General features: G+C 39.4%; 1 protein-coding gene across 1 annotated transcript in view; it reads right to left on the bottom strand.

Annotated features, from left to right (window-relative positions):
* The window catches only part of Notch2 (notch receptor 2), a 160244-nt gene extending 141187 nt beyond the window's left edge, over window positions 1-19057 (bottom strand). The window contains exon 1 of the mRNA XM_027951770.2: window positions 18740-19057. Coding sequence (XP_027807571.2) covers window positions 18740-18812 — 73 coding nt within the window. The 5' untranslated portion in view covers window positions 18813-19057. The remainder of the gene's footprint in view (window positions 1-18739) is intronic.
* Between the last annotated feature and the right edge of the window lie 1733 nt (window positions 19058-20790).

Raw genomic sequence — 20790 nt, 5'->3', positions numbered from 1 at the left:
GACAAGTGGTTAACATCCCAGGCACAGAATAGTTTTAAGAAAACCTGACTTGGGTTGGGAGTTATAGCTCACTGGTACAGCACTTGCCTAATGTGCACAAGGTCCTGGGTTCCATATCCAATACCAAAGAAAGAAATAAAGGAAGACAACAGGAAAAAAAAAAAAAAAAAAGGAAAAAATGGCTAACTGACCCATCTGGGAAAAGAATCCTTAAATTCTAGTTCACTATTGTCATGTTCTGACACAGTTAATCAGAAAAGAATTATTCCATGTCATGGGAAACAGAACATAGATTTAGGGGTATTATGGAAGGGCAAGGTGGTAGGATATCATAAAACAAAACTACCCTACATATCAGAACTTGGGTTCTAGCCCTGGCTTCGTCTGATACTAACCACGTGATCTGGAAGAACTCCCTTAAGCTTATTTGAGACTTGCTATTCTCATCTATAAAACTAATAATATAATTAGCCTTCTATCCTTAACAGAGTTCATTTGGGGCTCAAATAAGATCAGTCTATAAAAGTTTGGAGGGCATTGTTTAATATAAAATATTGTTTTATAACAGTAAAATTCCTAGTCCAAAATCCTGTGAAACAGAAAACCCTCACCCTCTAGCCTAAAATAATAAATGATTATATGGTTCAAATTAGGTCACATACACTTATTTGTGATTATAAAACCCATTCCTCTAGCCCATATGGATGGCAAGTATACATATGTTAGACTAGTGAAAATAACTTCAACAACTCTTTTAGAACAATTTCCCCACTGTTCTCCTAGTGCCTCAACCAATGTCAGAAATGTACAAGCAAAAGCAATAATCTCCTCCACCTCCCCTGGCCTTCTCTGGCACAAAAATCCAACATAGGCCACTTCACATGCCTGATTAGATAAGCTTTCCCAATGCTGAAAACCAACTGCTTCTAACATTTCAAACCTGATTTCCATGAAGACTTGGGAGGGGGGGGGGTGAAAGATGGAAACAAATAATCCAACCAACTAGGTTCCTCCTTATTAAAAGAGTCCTGCAGTCCTTAGGATTAGAAATCCTAAATAACGTTTTTCTGTGAATCAACTGCTTCTGAGGTGAGAGGTGAAGGAGGCTGCAAACTATGAACAGACAAAGGAGTTAGAAAGGCTTTTAATTCATAGTGGGTTAATCTACAAACTTGAAATTACTAGACAATAGTGCTTTTAGTCTGTTCTTTAGGTAATCCATAATCTTGCCTTGGCAATGAAGCAGAGCTTAAAGGGAGTCATTAAAAGAAACGGAAACAAAGAGGTCCAGAGACAAGTATTCCCAGACTCTTTCTTCCAAAGGGGGAATTACCATGAAACTAATGAAGTTTAAAGTTCAGGGCCCCACACTTGGGTACCTATTTTGTGCCCAGAACTATGCAAGCACAATTAAATATGCTGTTTCCAGTCTTTACAAACAATCCTGCAAGTTAGATATTAACATTATTCCCATTATATAAATGAGGAAATTGAGACTTAGAGAAGTTTAATGGTTTATCCAATATTCTTGGCTAGCAAGAATCAAAGCCAAGTCTATCTGATTCCAAACTCATCATCTATGTTAAAGTCAAAATCAAAACCTAATGAGGGAGGGTATATAAAGTTGTTCTGAAAGATATTTTAAAATGTTCAATAAACACTGATAGTCATTTATCTTTTTTATCCTTAGTATCTCTGGGAAGTCTCTGTTTCATCATTCAACTGGTGATAAACAACCAAAATCTAAGGAGAAAGTTAGGAATATTTGAAAGGACCCAAATGTTTGAGCATGCAGAAAAAGACTACATTTTGAAACAGCAGGGGCACTCTGGGATTTTCCATTGGTGTCAAGCATACTTCTCTTATATATTAGTACAGATGACCACCAGTTTTCAGTAATGAAGAACACAGTAATAAAAAAAAATTTTTTTAAAGTTCAGGGCTGGGGCTGTAGCTCAGTGGCAGAGTACTTGCCTGGCAAGTGTGCAGCACTGGGTTCGATCCTTAGCACCACATATAAACAAATAAAATAAAGGCATGCTGTTCATCTACAACTACAAAAAAAAAAAAAAAAAAAAATCACAGAAAAGAAGAAAAAGTAAAGCTGTCCTCATTCTTGTTCTGTAAAGAATATGTGCAGAAACACTACACACAGTTAATTCCAAAATTCGAGATCAGGATATGTTAGCAGGTAGTTTTAGTAATTGATTAAGCCCATTGTTCAGATGTGGAGATATTCCAATCATTTATGTGGTCTCTCACATCCCTTTTAGAATGGTACAGTTAAGACTATAGCTGCACGGTCCAGAGAAAGCTATTTGTAATTAAAAGGGCTGGCATAAAATATTTCCAAGCACAAATATGACTCTGGACTACTATTTTCAATCTTTCTGAAATTACTTTAAAGAAAAAAAATGCTATGTATTCATCCCTGGTCTTAATCTACTAAAGAATTCTTGGGCGTGGGGGGGATCAAGAAGTAACAGAAAAAGAATTTCTAAAAAAGTTACCTGTATTACAACAAACATAAATCCATTCTTCCTAGTTATAAAAAGATTTAGAAGGAACTATAATTCCTTAAGATGGGAGCTTGCAGTTTTAATAATTCCCATATTATGTAAGTGCTCATTCAAAGTTATTATTCAGAAAAGTAAACTAAAAGTCAATTTAGAACACAAGATATCATTAAACCAAAACTGCATTATCTGTGGAACTAGAGGATTCTACAAGATAGACAATGGCATTATTTACTATGGTTAAGTATGTTAGCTTTGTAGTTAGTTAGGCAAGGGGAGTTCCACTAACTACCCTGTTCCACTAACTAGGAGGGTGACTTGTATGATCATACCTTAATGTTTCTGTAAGTAGGAATCATAATACCAACTATAAGGACTAAAAGAAACAGGTAAAATTCTGTCCTCCCAATCATCTGTCACATAACAAACCCTCAGTATATGGAAGCTACTGATACTTGTAGAAGCTCCATGAATACAGAGTTTTGTCTGTTTGGTTCACTCTAATACAAGGATCAGCTTTCATGCAAACATTCTCAGTTCCTCCAAAGTGACATTCACATTTATCTACATCACATCCAAATTCAGGTATCCTTAGTGTATAACTCTTTTTTTTTTTTTTACCATAAGCAGCTTAAGCTGCTTTTTCAGAAAGATTTAAATTATAGGAAAATATTTTAAGTGTTTCAAGGGTATTTGAGATAACTTGTGCACCAATTACTTTTCTGTAAACTGTGCTTACACATAATTATAAATATCTCAGACTATAAAAGAAAACCTTTCACTGTACTCCCACAATGGAAAAACAAAATCTTAGAAATAATTATAGAGGGAGCAAAAGGGAGTGGCAGGTAGAAGACAGTTTACAAAATTCAGCAAAATGAAATTTGGAATTTTGTCTTAAAACAAAACAAAACAAAAACCCCAACAACCATTTGTTCGAGGCTGCCAAAACTTGAGATAAGCAAACTGTCATGGGAAACAAATGTTAAAATATGAAGCCCTTTTCTGAGAAAGTAACTACACCAGTCCTGGCTAATCCAATTCTGAATCACTAGTGACATCAGACCTGCTCGGTTGTCATAACACTACAACAAAGTCCAAAGGGACAGGTGGGGGCTCACAAGCAAATGTTTTCTCTGCTATCATTGACATTTTCAATATGGCCACACCTTTGTCCTCTCCCACCCCTCCTACTCCCTCACTGTTGTTTTCCAGGCCTCAAAAACCAGAGGGTCAACATACTAATATATCATCTGAGTAGTGAGCACAGAAGAAAAACCATATGACCAGAAACCAAGAGCATGGGTTCTCACACCAACCCTGACCTGGCTCCAATCCCTTTGGCCAGTCACTCCACTTCTGTGGACTTTTGTTTCCTTATTTTTAAAAGAGCAATATATTAGGATGGTGATTCTCAGCCTAAGATCCCAAATCTCCAGAAGCCTCTGAGGTTGTAATGAGAGATGAGGTATTTGTAGTATTTCAAATGTCTAACAGAGAACATTCAATGGCTGCTTTTAAGCTAATGAAAACATCAAGTTTGTAGCCTTAGAGTAGTATTCCTCATGGTGGCACTGAATGGCATGTGATAAACTTTTCCATGTCATAGGAAATTTGAGAATGAAAGTATTGGACCTAATAGTGTTCTTGAAGTTTAACCTCAGAAATATCACTAAATGTGACATCTAGACACAATTTATGGTTAATAAGAAATGGGGGAATGATTTAACACCTATCAATGCAATTTGCACAAAAGAAAAATTTCTTAAAATGGGAAGTATACCCCATTAAGGGAACTTTATAAGGTCACAGGAAACCAGTGAACAATCTGCATGCTGCAAAGATGACATTCTATCTATTATAAAAGAACACCATTAACAGCCAAGCACAGTGGTAGACGCCTATAATCCCAGCTACTGGGAGAGCGGAGGCAAGAAGATCACAAGTTCAAGACCATCATCCTTAGCAACTTAGCAAGACCTGTCTCAAAAAAGAGCTGGAGATATAGATACAGATATAGATGTGTATATCCCCCCTCTCCCCCCACACACACACACATCCCAATGGTAGAGTGCCCTTAGGTTCAATCCCAGTACTGGGTTAAAAAAAAAAAGAAAACACCACTAACAACAATAAGTACATACTGCGTGCCAGACCCTGCAGACCCTATCCTATGGATCTAATACCTATTAACTTATTTAATCCTCAGAGCAAACACAACACTCATATACTACTATTGTCCTCATTTTATGAATAACAAAACCAAGGCACAGGGTGCTTAAGAAACTTGCCCAATGATACAGCACTTACTAGTGTAGAACCAGACTTGTAAGTATCCCCACCTTTCTATCCCCAAAAGCTGACAACTCCTTCTCAAAGAGAAGTTTTCCTAAACACAAAAAGTAGTGTCCCCAAGCAGAGCCCACAGGAGTCTAGGCCAGTGCTCTGGAGAGCGGTCCTCCAAAGGGCTGCTTCATTGCTGTGGTCCCTTTTAGCCTAAAGACTCATTCTTAATGTCAAGTCCCCTCCTTCTCCCTCTAAATTCCGTTTGCTTGTCCTGGGACTAGAAATCACCTGAGAAGGCAGTCAACTAACATACATTCATTTCTCTCTTATTCAGAAGATACAAAAGATTCCTAACAGGTTGGCTCTTCAAAGAAGGTAGTTTGGTGAATTAATTCTTAGTTATTCAAAACATTAAAGTATGCAACTGCAATGTAGGAGAGTAAATAACAGTTATGAGGACAGAACCAGCTCTAAATCTCAAATAAGCCACTTACTACCTGCATTAGCCTGAGCATGTGACAAACCTATTTCCACACTTCCCTACCCCTTTCTCATAGGGTTACTGAGAAGTGAAATTATGACTAACTACAGAGGCCTAGGAGCTGAACAGGGGTTTGAATCTGAGCTGCTTCCCTCACTGTGACTCACTCCAACATCCTAACTATAAACCAAGCTCCAAATTCCTTATCAGTACTATAGATGAATACTATCTACCCCAAAGGATAACCATGTGAATGATATGAGGCACACACATAAAGCCCCTAGCAGAATGATAGACACAGTAAAACTTCAATGTTTTTTAAAAAAGGAAAAAAACTGCCATATTTTTAAAAATTCAAGTCACAAGTTTAAGTCCCAGCTCCGTCACTTACTCTCTAGGTGTAAATCTAGGAGTAAACAAGACCCCTACCCCTCTGAGGTTCAGTTTCCACCAAAGTTTTAAAGGAATTAAAGGAGGCATTATGTGAGTGCTTTCTGTAAACTATAAATTGCTATATAAATTTTGGGGGCTACTTTATAAAATATCTTTTATGCTAACTGTATTTACTGGTCCTTCCAAGTATTTAGAATCTTCATCTGTAAATGGAAGAACACTGAGGCAGATAGATATTAAGTCATAGCAGGAAGACAGATGATCCCAAAAGTAGGGTGAAGATAACGGCGGAGTCAAAATACATTCAGACCATGACAGAACAGAAACTGTCAAGATAAAAATGAAAATAAATACTTATCAACCTACATTTTTAATCAGCAGCTTCACCTCTGGTTAAGCCTTTCAGTGCACAATTGAGCATAATGATTCTCTAACTTCCTCCCAGAAACAGTATTAGACTTCAGGGTGAGAAAGAACTTCACTATCGAATATCTTTCTCCATTCACAGATTAATTATATGGAAGGATCACAGAAAGAAGGACCAATGGACACAAACTAGTCTAACGGGCTAAGTCTAACTGGCATTCTCTTAACTACTTCATTTAATAAAAACAAATAAATGCAGTCCTTGAGAAAAGTTTCCTTCTTTGGTTGGTCAGAAATGTCCTCATTCCCCAGGTCTCCTCACACTAAATATGGTAATAGCTGGCAAATGACCAGCCCAGTAAATTCCAGTGATACTTAAGACAGCATTCATATTGCCTGAAATTACTCTGAACCAAACACTTGATCTGCAGGGCTTCTATATACAGCAGTTTTCAGCTGGATCACTGAATGTCAAAAGCAGTGGGGTGCACTAAGAACACACAAGCTTGGAAAAAATGCAATCTACTCTTCTTTATTGCAACATTCTTTAGCAACAACATTGATCTCCTACCCACTGTGCACACAGCACTGCACCGGGACAGTGGGAGGCTGGAGGGAGAAACAGGTGGTGTTCCTGGGGTGCCAAAACAACAGGCTGCTTCAGTCAGTTCTGTCCCACAACTAATCAATTTGGGGAGGGTAAGGGGGAATCTTAGTCATCTGTTGACTGACCAAACTGACTGGCTAGACCACTGTACAGGCTTATCAATCAGGTCAAAGTGTCAGAATTAGCAGTGTGTGGTAGACATCGTACAGTCATGCTTTTCAGGGGTGTTATAAACTTCAGAGCTCATGGATGTCTGGGAAGACAGGACATTAGATTACCCCCAACCCACGGAAATCACAAACTTGGCTCCAGAATATGCTGCTTCCCTACAACATCTTTTTTATTTGGAACTGAAATAAATATGTATTTCTTAGGCATATATAATCAATAGCATATTGGGTTTTGGGGGTGTTTTTTGGTACTTGTGATTAAACCCAGGGGCATTCAACCACTGAGCCATAGTACCAGCCATATAGAGAGAGAGTCTCACTAAATTGCTGAGGCTGGCTTTGAACTCATAATCACCCTGCCTCAGCCCCGCAAGGTGCTGGGATTACAGGCATGCACCACCATGCCCAGCAGTATATTGTTTTATGATACAGTCAGATTAGAATTTTAAAATAGCTACAGAAAGTTCCAGTTAACAAATACATAAAAAAATTTATCATGTCCACTAGAAATCAAAGAATAAAAAAGATTAGCCTATCAAATGAATAACTTTTGTATCGAAGTTGATAGCAATTTAATATTATGTAATATTATGTACTGTTAACTGCTGTCATATATATTGTGACATACTTAAGATAAAGGACTAATACTTTTAATATTTAAGGAGTTTTTTCAAATCAGAAAAATTGAACATGGCCGGGCATACTGGAGCACACCTATAATCCCAGCACCTCAGGAGGTTGAGGCAGGAGGATCCTGAGTTCAAAGCCAGCCTCAGCAACTTAAACTGAGTCCTAAGCAACTCAGTAAGATCCTGTCTCTAAATAAAATACAAAAAAAAGAAAAAGGGTTGGGGATATTGCTCAGTGGTTGAGTGCCCCTTAGTTCAATCCCCAGTACCAAAAAAAAAGAAAAAGAAAAATGAACACTTCAATGGGTAAAAGACACAATTTGCCAAATAAATACACAAAAAACAAAAGGCAATACAAATGGCCACAAATCACCTTTAAAAAATAGGCAGCATTACTGTAATCTGAGAGGCAAACTAAAATGTGGTAGTAGCATTTACCTCTTATCAAATGGTGAAATTTTAAAAATAGAACCTAGTATTGACAATGGCTGAGAACATTTACAGTTTCATATTCTGCCAATAAAAGTATAATTTGATCAAACTATATAAAAAGGAATGTGGCACTGTGTATTAAAAGCCACAAAATGGTTTAGATTCTTAGATAAAATAATTTCACTTCTGGGTGTCTATATTAGGAAATAAATTTTTCCACTAAGATTTATGAACAAAAAATTATTCACCATAGCATTATTTACAATTAGAAATACTGGAAACTAAGAATGAGTTTCATTTTAAATGAAGTATACTAGACTTAAGAAAACAGTAAGCAGCCTTTGGAATCATACTTTTTTTTTAAGAGAGAGTGAGAGAATTTTAATATTTATTTTTTAGTTCTTGGCAGACACAACATCTTTGTATGTGGTGCTGAGGATCGAACCCGGGACGCACGCATGCCAGGCGAGCGCGCTACCGCTTGAGCCACATCCCCAGCCCTGGAACCATACTCTTAAATAATATTTACATATTTGAAAAATGTTCATATTATTTTAACTGGTACAGAAGCAGAGGATAAAAGAATCTACATTAAAATCCCAATTATAATAACAGCCACCAAAAATAAAAACTATTAGGAATGCATTGAAATATTAACCATGATATTTGGGTTAGAAGTGATAGGAAATCCTGTTTCTCAAAAACCCTATTCCTTATTTTTAAACTTCACTCTCTCTTGGGTAAATTTAGTAATCTGTCTTTTGGAAATCTAGCTTATTGGAAAAAAAATCTTAAAAAGGGAACTTTCTGTATGAAGAAGATCAATAAAATATACACACACACACACACATGAAAATCTATTTATATTTATATAAATATATATAGATTTTCATATGTATTTATGAAAATCTAAAAACAGAATAATGGAAATAAATCAAATATGCAACCAAAGGAGGGTAAACACAATAAATTCATCATTAGTGGATCTAATCATTAGCATTAAATTTATTAAAAATGCTTTCAAATATTAAAATAGTTGTAATTACCAAAAAAAAGCAGAACAGAAAATTGCCTTATGTGTTAAAAATGTATTATCAATCAATGAATTTTTCAAATTTAAGCATAGGGAATAAAAGACCAAATATGTATACTAAAATACTAACAGTGGTGTGACTATAGATTTTTTTTTAATACTTTTCTAGATTTTCCAGACATCCTCAACTACTTCTAAATGTATCTACTTCCATATCTCTCCCCCAACAAACACACACACACAAAAAAAAAAAAAAAATCTTGTACAGGTGCCAGAGAAAATCAAAGTATAAATATGAGTTAATTATGTATAAATACAAGGGCTAATTTTGTTGCTATGTAAACCTACCTGAAATTGTTACAATTATTGTTTTAGTTATAATTATTTTCTTTAAATCTCTTAGAAAATATGTGTCACTAGGAGTCAAACTGTCACTTACTTGAAATAATAGCAATGACATGCATGTCTCAGGATATGGTCTTTTTCCTAAAAATCCTCATAAAAATTAGGAAGTGCTTTAAATAATATAATAAAGTAAATATGTTTAATGCTTCCAATTAAAGAAGATCTAGCAAATTAAAAGTCTTATTCACAACAAAGGAAAACATATAAAAACTAATTAATAATCAAAATATACATGTCCTTTTCCAGGCATGATGACACATGCTTGTAATCCCAGCTACTCAGGAGGGTAAGGCAGGAGGATTACAAGTCTGAGGCCAGCCTCAGCAACTTAGCAAGACCCTGTCTCAAAAAATAAAAAGGGAAGGGAATGTAGTTCAGTGGTAAAGGGCCCCTGGTTTCAATCCCCAATTTAAAAAAGAAAAAAAACACACACACACACACACACACGTCTCCTCAAAACTTCAACGAGTTCTGACACTTTCTGCACAAATGCATATGAAAACCAAGAATTAAGCAAAAGTATCTGTTCAACTTATTTATTATACTTACCATTTTGAGAAGGTAAACAACTAGCACTATCTACCTTTGAGGCTATTCATATAAGAAATGCAACCGAATAGATTATTTAGTAGGCAGTATTCAATTATTCTTATTTAATGTTGGATAAGTATGCCAACATAGAAATCTTTCCCTGCTATGTACCAGGTAAAACAGTAAAATAGACTACTGAAAATGTTTCAGACTTAAAAGCCTTCCATAAAGGCGGGGGGGGGGGGGGGGGGGGGAAGGATGAGAATAAAAAGAGATGAACAAAAAAAACAAACCACACAATTTAAAAATGCACCTGCCTCCAAACAAGGCAGTATACTTTAGAATATAACCACAGCTCCTCATTCAAAACTTTATTCAGCAAGTAAAATAGTATTTTGAGGGGAGGCTATTTGTTAAATGGAAACACATTATTAAGGAGACAACATCTGACTCCAATCAAAATATTATCATCATGTTTTCCTGACTTCACAAAACACACACACACACACACACACACACACACACTTAATATGAATAAACATGTGAATGGGTGGGAGAGCAACTCTTAACCCAGAAACAGGTTCTGCAACACCACAGACCCAACCTGTCTTTCTGCGAGGATGAGTCCATCTTGGCATGATGTTTGGCTGATACATTCAAAGAACCCAAAGTTACTGCACAGCTGCCAAAAACCTGCAGAAAGAACTGACTTGAAGACAAGGAACTGACTTGAAGACCAGAAACTGCCCCAGGCAGGCCTCTGGGGAAAGGTGCCCCCATCCAATGGGAAGAGAGACTCAGGCCCCACATTGCCTGGCCAGAATAGCAAAGGCAGCACAGCTGAGTCAAGGTCACTGGCCTGCAGTTCAAGAGGGGCAAGGGACAGCAAAATGATCCCCCAAGAGCTTGTTCAATCACATCTACTAATACACACGTTTGAGAAGCTGGTAGAACAGGGTTTTGCCAAGACAAGTACAAAAGGGTGAGAGAGATCTTGGTGTGATTCATCAATGCCACCTGCAGCGGCAGCTCTGGGTGTGCCCACACCGCACCTCAGTCATTGCCTATGATGAGAAATTTCTTCAGGATCTTCCACAAGGACTTAGGCTTTAGACCAGAGACCCTGAGCCTAATAGAAGATAAAGTAGGCCCAAATCTACATCATGTTGGCTTAGGAACTAATTTCCTTAACAAGACTCCTAAAGCACAAGAAGTAAAATCAAGAATCAATAAAGAGTAGAATGAATTGGACATTACTATCCTATGAGCATATATGGTCATGTGGCCTATGTAATTCTACATCATGACAACCAAAAGAATAAGAAATTATACTCCATATATGTATGTCAGAATTCATTCTATTGTATAACTAACAAGTACAATTTAAAAAAAAAAAAAAAAAGAACTGGATCTTTCAAAGAAGATATTTCACTTTAACCTGTCCTAGATCAGGCCTGGCATCCAGGACTGAGGACATAGCTCGCTCACTCTCTCTCACAAGAAATCCATTAACAGACATAATAGACACCACAACATGTGCCAAACTTATATGTATACCCATGCCAACAAAAGGGTCCTTATCTTTTCCCCAAGTTAAATTTTTATACTTTTAAATTACAATAGGGAAACAGAAAAATGGCAGAAAGTATGCAATAGCATAGAAGTCCAGAAGGTGAGCTGGGACTGCTAATGGTATCAGGATTTGTCTTTACTTCCCCAGGTTCTACAGCTCTTAGTCACCCAAACTATAGGAGGGTGTAGATAAGTGAATAACTGGTTATATTTAATATTTCTGTGCCCAACCATCTTGTCCTCCAATGATGATGTCAGCTCTTGGAGGAAGAATCATAACTCTTACTTGGTCAATGATTCCCACACATCTAAAGACTAGAATACCCTGAACTCTGCACCACGTGATGCCAAGGGAACACATACAAATTAATGTGGCAACATACCACAATCCCCTCTCACATACCACTAACTCAGCAGAGTTGCAAAAATGACAAATCTTAAAACTAATAGTTAAGGATCCTAACAGAGAATACTAAGAAATGTACATATTTACATAACAAACTAATACAATAATTGCTTTGCTCACCATGACTCTTATTAACCCTCTTTCTTAGGTTATTTCTTGTTTTCACTCTTATTTTTAAGGCCACGATGTGTTTTCTATCACATAACTAATATTCCCCCTCAAAAAGGAGAGAAGAAAGAAAAAAAGACAGCAAGCAAGCCTTCCACCACTACCAAGGAACACTGCATGGTTTATCCCATCCAGAGCCCGTGAGGACATCCTTTCAAATCAGAAACCACTTCCTTCTTCCCATCAAGGACAGTGGCATCAAACATCTTTATAAGAGAAAAAATTCCGGGCCCCTTGCAGACTGTTCAGTTCTGCTCAAGCCCCTATATTCCCCCTTTATTCTCCTTTTCTCACTCTATTTGCCGGTATAACCTAGACACCTCAAAATCAAGACTGCCTGAAATGAGTGACCTGATGATATGTCTTCTCAGTAATCCATCTGAGAGAAGTACCTGTCACTGGGTATGCATTTACAGGTTCACAAAACTGCACTCTCAAAGGAGGCATCCTTCACAAGATTTGAAGACAGAATTCCTTAATGGACACCAAACAGGCTGTAGAACCCCTATGCATTCTGACACCTCAAGTAACATTCTGGTGGAGGGAAAAGAGGTCTTCGACCAAAGTTATCCATATACAAGCATGTCCTAAGACAGGGAGAGTTAGCAGATTATTATGTTTTAAAGATAAAACAAACAACTTTATTTGCCTTAAGGGAGAATCAAAGGAGCTTTCTTCTCCCTAGTAAATTAGACATTCAGGAATACACAGGCATAGTCAAAGGGGAAAAAAATGACCACGGGACCCAGACAAGGCAATCTCTCTGGCATTCTCAAAAAAAGCAAACAAAAGTACAATGCAAAACAAAACCTTGATTTTCCAGATTCACTGTCTTGATTCCAATTTTCCGTAACATTAGAATCAATTTGGCTATTTCTTGAACACACAAATTCCCAAATACCACTCCAGACCCACTGAGTCAGAATCTCCAAACACTCAGTATTATGATCAAAAGAGGGGTCGGTGAAACATTGCTAGACAAATTTTTTTTTCCCCCACCAGGGCCCACCTGGGTAGAAGGTATGCAACATGTAAGCAGCCATCTCAGAAAAGATCAACTTCATGTTCCTCATTGGGTTTCATTCCTTTTACTGACAGGTGGGTGTCTGTTCAGCAAAGGATATATAACCACCCCTTTTGGATCCCTGTACCCAGTCAGTGCTCAAGACCCTGAGAAAAGTTCCTGAGACAATGCCAATGGGTGCAAATCATAAAGAGGCAGAATACAGCTGAATATAAGATCTAAGAATTATAGCTGGTCAAAGATTGACTAAACTGCCTCAGGAGATAGGGAGCAGACTTTCACCAGAGGTGGTCAAACAGAGAGAAGGTATGCTACCACTTGTCCAGGATGTTATGAGAGAATCTCACCAAGCATGGAGTTGACAGAAGGACTAGATGAATTGTGAAGCTCCTGTCAACACATAAGCTTACAAATATGAAAATTGCAGTCACTGCTAAGTAACAAAAAGGGATGGCACAAAAGTCTAGGTAGGGTCAAATTTCAACTGATGCTGTCTTCAAAAGAGGAAGCAAGAGGGATAAGACATTGACTCACCATCTATCTCAAGTGTGCCCCAAAGTGGCAAAGCGGGAGCCACAGGTGCTCAACCATCACCTGCTGCTCAGGTGACTCTGCATGTTGGGTGTGTGCCAGACAAGTTCTCCTCTTCTGTAGGACAGAGAAGGGATATGTGTAGTAGAGTCCCTGCCCTTAAGGAACAAAATCTTGTTCCAGAGAAAACTCACATATCATGTGGTTCTCACAAATATTTATTTATCATGTCTCACCTTTAGAGGTCCTCCCTCCAGTGGTGTTCAGGAAATATGCACATATCCTCCTAGTCTAGTAGAAGTTTGTAATAACCAACTTAAGATGAAAAAAAAATCAAAATGTCATTAAAACATTAGCTGTAATGTGTAAAAAATACTACTTTAGAAAATGACTGGTCCTCAAGATGACAAAATTACAATATGGCATGACAATTCTGAACAAAATAATAGAAAATTGCTGACCTATAGTAGTAATACAGGAAGCAGTAGAGAGACAGAGAGAGGCAGGGGGCGGATGCCAGTGCCTTTGAAGTTAAGATTCCAAAGTCAAAGTGACCTTTAAAATATCAGAAGTGATAGAAAAAAAGAGAGAAAGAAAACACACTCACACACACACTCAAAATGGCAAGTTTAAATAAAACACATGGGGAAGGGGGAAATTTGGCTCTTCCCTAAGTATAAAGTAAGCAGTGACTCTTGCAAATGCTACTTAAAATTTGTCCCAGAGTACCACGGTAGTCCAAAATAAGAAAATGACTAAAAATAATTGTTCAACTGAACAAATATTTACTTACTGAGTGCCTATTAGTTGCCAAGGCACCATGCCAGGTAGAGGAATAGGGATATGAGTATTAGAAGAAACACATAAAAGACACAGTTCTTTTCCTCCAGCACACATTAAAATAAGTACTTGAAGCCAAGCACATGCTGTAATCCCAGAGGCTTGGGAGGCTCACGAGTTCAAAGCCAGTCTCAGCAAAGTGAGGCACTAAGCAAGTCAGTGAGACTCTGTCTCTAAATAAAATACAAAATAGAGCTGGGGATGTGACTCAGTGGTTAAGTGCCCCAGAGTTCAATCCCCAGTACCGCCCCCCCACCAAAAAAAGCACTTGAAGATGTATTAGGTATTTTTGTGTATGTAAATCCATTTGTACACAAAACGCATGCAGTATGGAGAGTCGGAAAGACCCAGGACCTGTGGACTAGAAGAAAGGAATTCTACTCTACACTCCATAATGGCTCTGTGAATACGGACAAAGTATATGAGAAAATGAAGGAGCAAAACAGTACCTCTCCTACAAAGTTACCAAACCAATTAACAATAGACCAATGGAAAAGTCTTCTGGCTCCTAGTTCCGTGAGCCTTCCAAAATGCTACACATAGAGCAGAAAACCTTTTGGTTTCAAATCATTTGCAGAGAAAGGGTAGAAGACAAAAGAAGAATCAGGAAAGGATGGAAGGAAAATGAATGGGCCAAGTTGAGACATCCAGATATCCAGATATCTGAAAGGAAATGAAACACTTAAATATGAACCATCAACACAACATAAAGATAACGAAATAAAATCTCATTCAAACCATGTTGGAATTTTTTACTCTAAAACCATTTTGGACAAAAAGATAAAGGCTCCAAAAATTAAATATGTAAATGATCCTCATGGAAAAAGAGACAACAAAGAAGGAGGAAGGAGAATTTATAATATCATTCAAATATAAGAAAACGTCTACAGAAACAATGGAGATACTTTGCACCCAGATGAACAAGAAGTAATTACATTATATTCTATAGCTCTTATGTTAGCAATTTCTGAATTCGGGAGTCAGAAGGGTTAAACACTAGATTGGCTGGCTAAGATTAGGTTCATTGTGGGAATTATTAAATTTATAAAGATCCCATACACCACCTGAAGGCAGAAAAGGTGGAGTTGATCAATGAGTTTCAACCAGGTTCCTGTGTCAAACTCATCTTATAAACCTTAAAAAACATGGAGATTATTATACATACTGTATGGGAATTCCTGAGCATTGAGTTCAAGAATCACTCCAGCTGATTCTGATGCTGCCAGGACACAAAGCTTTGTTCAAGCACAATGGAAGGGTCAGGGAGGAGGATCACTAGGAATGGCATCAGAGAATGGGAACTAGATCAATGCAAATTTTGTGGGCAAAATAGAATTTCTGTGGGTGTGATATTTTTAAAATGTATTGTAAGACTGCTCTGAAGCATCCAAGCATATCCCACTGAATTTAGACATTCTTTAAACATCCTGAAGTCAGCAACTACAATCCAGGTGAACCAAAAGTTGTTCCTTTAGGCCAAGAGAAGCCTACCAAAAAAAGGCAGTAGAGTGGGAAGGGAGTGGAGATTTGTCAACACGTATCAACTTTTTAAAAAATTAAAACATAAGGAAAAGAAGAGACACTACAAATAACCACTCTCTCCCCAACAGATTCACACCTCAAAAAAGAGGATAAATAATATAGAAAGACAAAGAGAAATAGTTTTAAGGTAAATTTCATCTCTACATGAAAAAAACAATTGCTCTTTGTAATGTTGGGGTTTTTTTAAATATTTGTTTTAGTTGTAGGTGGACATAATAACTTTTATTTTATTTTTATGTGGTGCTGAGGATTGAACCCAGTGCCTCATTCATGCTAGGCAAGTGCTCTGCCACTAAGCCACAACCCCAGCCCCTGAAATGTTTTTAAAAGCAATAGAATTCAGCTGAGAAATTATCTAGCAAGCAGCAAAACCAGGGAGTCACTTCCCACTGCAAAACAAAATAAAACAAGGAACAAAGGGTGGTCCTAGATTTGTGTTTAGACAATCAGACAGATGGGCTGACAGCTCCTTGCTTTAGGAACTTGGTGATGTTTAAATTAACAACTGGCCATAAGCCAAACACAGGAACACTCAAAAGTTTGGAAGGGTGTGTTATAATTAATTGGTACCTTGACAAAACACAATCATAATAGGATTCAAGAAGCCTTCACTGTTAGACTGTGAGATTTAAGATTTGTACTAAGAAACAAGGTTTTTAATCTCTTCTATTATAGTAGTTTAGCACCTAAAGAACACCTGTCTAAAAACCAAAATGACTAAATCCTACCCTTTGAGCCAACTTGAGTAATACTCAAGTTGACCCTCTATAAGCTAAGTAGTTATAGCAGTACCTCACCAGATCAGAAGTATAAAAGGGGATATAGTTCCATGCACTAGGGTCCTAGAATGAAAGAAGCCCTATATGGCAGAGTAATTCATCAGTCTTATCACTTAATACTTGTTTGTAATAACCTTACAGTTGTATTGATTATTTCCTACAACCTCTAAAGGTTATGTCTTTAGTCCCATTTCATAGGTGTAGAGACTATAGATCATGAAGACTACATTATTTACTAAACAAAATAAGTTAATGGGAGGCCTAGGACTGGAACCCTCAGAATATTATATTGATTATATGCCTCTTTATCCTAAATCTACACTTATACTAAACCTTCCACTCAAAGAAAAAGGAAAGGTAAAAATAACATTACATCATTTTTATTACATATATCAGAAACAACAGTTTTGCTTCATCATCACATAGCCTCCAGATCCACTTCTGAAATTCTTAGGGACCTAACAGTGTATGAAATTTGAACTTTCCAAGAAGTATCTGTTTGGTGCTGAACAACCCAGTACTGTTTTCAGGTGATAAATAACTTTGTTCTCTTTTGAACATCTGTGATTGGCATGTTGGCAGCTTGTTAACAATGAACAAAGACCATATTTTTCTGAAGTTCATCTCCTTTTCTTTGAAAAGAGACATAGTTCAAGCACTAGTTTTTTGGTAAAAGTAAAATCTTCCTTCAGATTAGGCTCAGGAAAAGAAGGGGCCCTTTCAATTCAACAAACATGCACAAGACACCACCACCCCACTAGAAGCACAGAGTTCTGAAAGAATAAATTCAGCTCCTGTCCTGAAAGGACTTTCTGAACACCTATTAAGAGCCATGAGTTTAATATACATCCTTTTAATTAATCCTATTAGCTGGATAATTTCATTCCTGTTCTGATGGTGAGTTAATATAGCAGTTTTGAATCCAGAATTACAAAGCAGAGCCCCTCAAATCCAAACTCTTTCCACTAAAAAAAAAAAAAAAAAACATCTAAAGAAATTCAGAATTTAAAGAGTGGGTGGGATGGGTAAAATACGATTCTTTCCTTGCTCCAACCCTGTTAGACTGTTGGGAATATCCAACCATAAACAGGCTTTTTCTACCAAATCACTTTGAATCAACGTATCCACTTTTCCTCGCTCGCCCCGCCCCACCCCACCCCACCCCCAACCGTGCCAAAAGAGCAGCAAATGCCGCTGCCAGGTTGGAGGAGTTGATGATCGTCACACCACATTCCTGGACACAGTCTGAAACAGCAGCAGAACTTCGCTCCTCGGAAAGAATAACAGCAGTTGAAATTTTTAAATCATGTGGTTCAGCATGCAGCCACACCAGTTTCTCTGCTGCTCCTGCCTCCACCTTTCAAAGACAGAGCTACACGCCCGACTCATCAACACACCCAACTCATCCAGACCGCCAATCCGGTCAGAGTGTCAAAACTCAGGCGCGCCACAAAACCCTGTCCTCATCCCAAACAAACCCACACACCCCAGACTGCGTGCTTCCCTTTGGCAAAACGAAGTCCGGCAGTGAAGGGACAAGCCCTGGGGCTTGAAGGCCCTGCCCCGCTCGCGGCTCGCCAGAATCTGGCATTCCTTCGCTCTGCCCATCCGCGGCCTGAGGCCGGCGATGGTTCGCCTGGAGCAGTCAGCTCTAGGCTCTCCCCTGACCCCAGGAAACGCGGAACCAAAAGAGCAAAACTGTCCAACTCCAGTGCTCGGAAGAGGCAGTTTCTGAGCCTCGCTGCGCGGCCTCGCTCAGGCAGAGGAGGCGTGTGTGCGGCCAGTGGCAAAGCCGAGAGGGAGGCGGTGGGGAGCGCGGGGGAGGGGCCCGCCATGAGCAGGGACCCACGATGTCCAAACTTTCGGGAACCAAGTGGCCTCTCTCCGCGCCGGCCGCAGGGCCCTGCCTTCTCAGAAAGGACGGGGGTGAGGGGGAGGTCGCTTCAGGTGGCCGGCATGCTCGCCGAATTGAACCCAACGCTACGCGGCCAGAGCGCGGGGGACAGCGCCCCCAAGTCAGATACTCACCACGCGCCGGGGCCGCGCCGCACAGCCACAGCGCCAGCAGCGCCCACAGGAGAGCGGGGCGCAGGGCGGGCATCTTCTCGATCGCCTCCTCCTCCTCCGCCGCCGCCTGGGCAGATCCACATGGGGAGGGGGTCCCAACCCAGGAGCCCCACTACTTCTCCCCTCCTCCAGCTGCTGCGGCGGCTCACCGCCCGGCACTACGTGCCGAAGCTCAGGCTTGAAAGCCTTGACTGCCTGCACCGCGAGTTCGCCGCTCCCTGGCCGCCGCCTCAGCCGCCGCCCGAAGTTTGGCTGAAACTTTCTCGGGTGTGCAGCGAAGCAGCCTCGTGTGTCCTTCCGCCTCGGCCGCCTCCTCCCACCGCAAAGCCCCGCCCCCTGTCGCCGCAGCCTCAGCCCCGCCGCCTTGGGCACCCAGGGGTTTCCCGCAGGAAGAAGCGCCGGCACGAGCTCCGCGCGGAGGGATCTACTACGAGAACTCAGACACCCCCACTCCCCAACCATCCTTCCCCAACCGCGCCGGGTCCCGAGGCGCCTTTACACGGTCCGCGCTGAAGCGCCTGCCTGGGAGGTGCCTCTGCTGAAGGGGGTGGGTGAAGGACTCTGAACTTCAAACACTAGGGTTTGCCAGAATCATGAACTTGTAGGGAGAGACATACCTAACGTTTCCCCTCTCACACGCACACACATCCACCCTCTCCCCTGCCAGCTAGAGGAGTGGGACCAGTGCTGTCAAGGAAATGGGGGCTAAGGCGCCAAAGTCCATTTAAAAGGAACAGGATCATCCCCTGGGCTGTTTCTTTAGTTCAGGTTAGATACTTCTTAAACAGCTTGCTTTGCGTAGGAGTGTCCCTTAGACAGAGTAATGATACCTAAAATGCATTAGTAATGATACCTAAGACTCTGCTACTGTGGGCTAGGGGATTCAGAGAAGATTTTCATAAAGTATCTGGGGTGAGAGCAAGATATTAAAAGGTCAGTAAAATGTGTATGAGGAGACCAGCTGAGGATATTTATTGTAACATTGTAAGAGCCAAAAATTGGGAATAACCCAAATGCCCATTCACAGGGTGCCAGATGAATAATGTATAATATATTTACAAATTGAAATGATTATCTTCATATATGTAGATAGGGATAAACCTTGAAAACTAAATGATAGTGAGAAAAAAAAACATTGCAGAGGGAAACATAAAATGTGCCATTTATGTATATCTAATTTTTTTCAAAACAATTCTATATGTTATTTGTGGATGCATATGTATACAGTAAAAGAAAATAACCAGAATAGTGAATACTTCCTGGCAGGACAATAGGAGATGTGATCTGGCCTGGGTACAAGAGGGTTTGTAAGAACTGAAATTAACAACAGACAACAAATTGTGTGGTCCTGTCATTTCAAGGAAGAACCCCCATAAAAGCAAAAGTAAAGGAAGGGAATAATAAATAACTTCTAGCACTTTTAGTAGTTAGGGGAGACAAAGAGGAATATGGGGTTGGGATCAGATCATACAGACTTTGAATGACAAGCTGGAAAGTAGAAATAAGAGTGTTATCTCTCAGATCACAGAAAACCATTGAAGGTTTTTGAGCAGGGGTAAGACTTGGAAAGGAAGGTTGCTGTGATTACTGATTGTCAAGAGCAAGAGTGCAGAATTGATTGTCAAGAGCAAGAGGTGAACTGGAGCTCCAGGACCAGTCAGGAGTTTGTGAAACAGTCCAAGCATAGGGAAGTAAAGCCCTGAACTAATGAGATACATGGCAGAGTGGAAAGGAATTGATGGTTCTGAAAGAATCTTGAAAAAAAAAAATGGCGGGGTGTGATGGTACAAGACTTTTGTAGTTAATTGGATGTGGGAATTTATAATTCTATGGGATGGGAAAGTCTCCCCATAGAACCTCTCCCTGACTCCTACAGAACAAAGTCAAACTTCTAAAAATGGTACATACAATGGCTTTTCCTCATTGTTCCCGTCTCCTGATATCCCTGCCCCCATTGTGAACTTTACACAGTAACAGTATAGAATGACTTCAGATTCCCCAAATATATCTTG

Source organism: Marmota flaviventris, chromosome 10, assembly GCF_047511675.1.
Source record: "Marmota flaviventris isolate mMarFla1 chromosome 10, mMarFla1.hap1, whole genome shotgun sequence".
NCBI lineage: Eukaryota > Metazoa > Chordata > Mammalia > Rodentia > Sciuridae > Marmota > Marmota flaviventris.
Note: the sequence above shows the minus strand (reverse complement) of the source record. Positions and strands in the feature narration are given on the sequence as shown.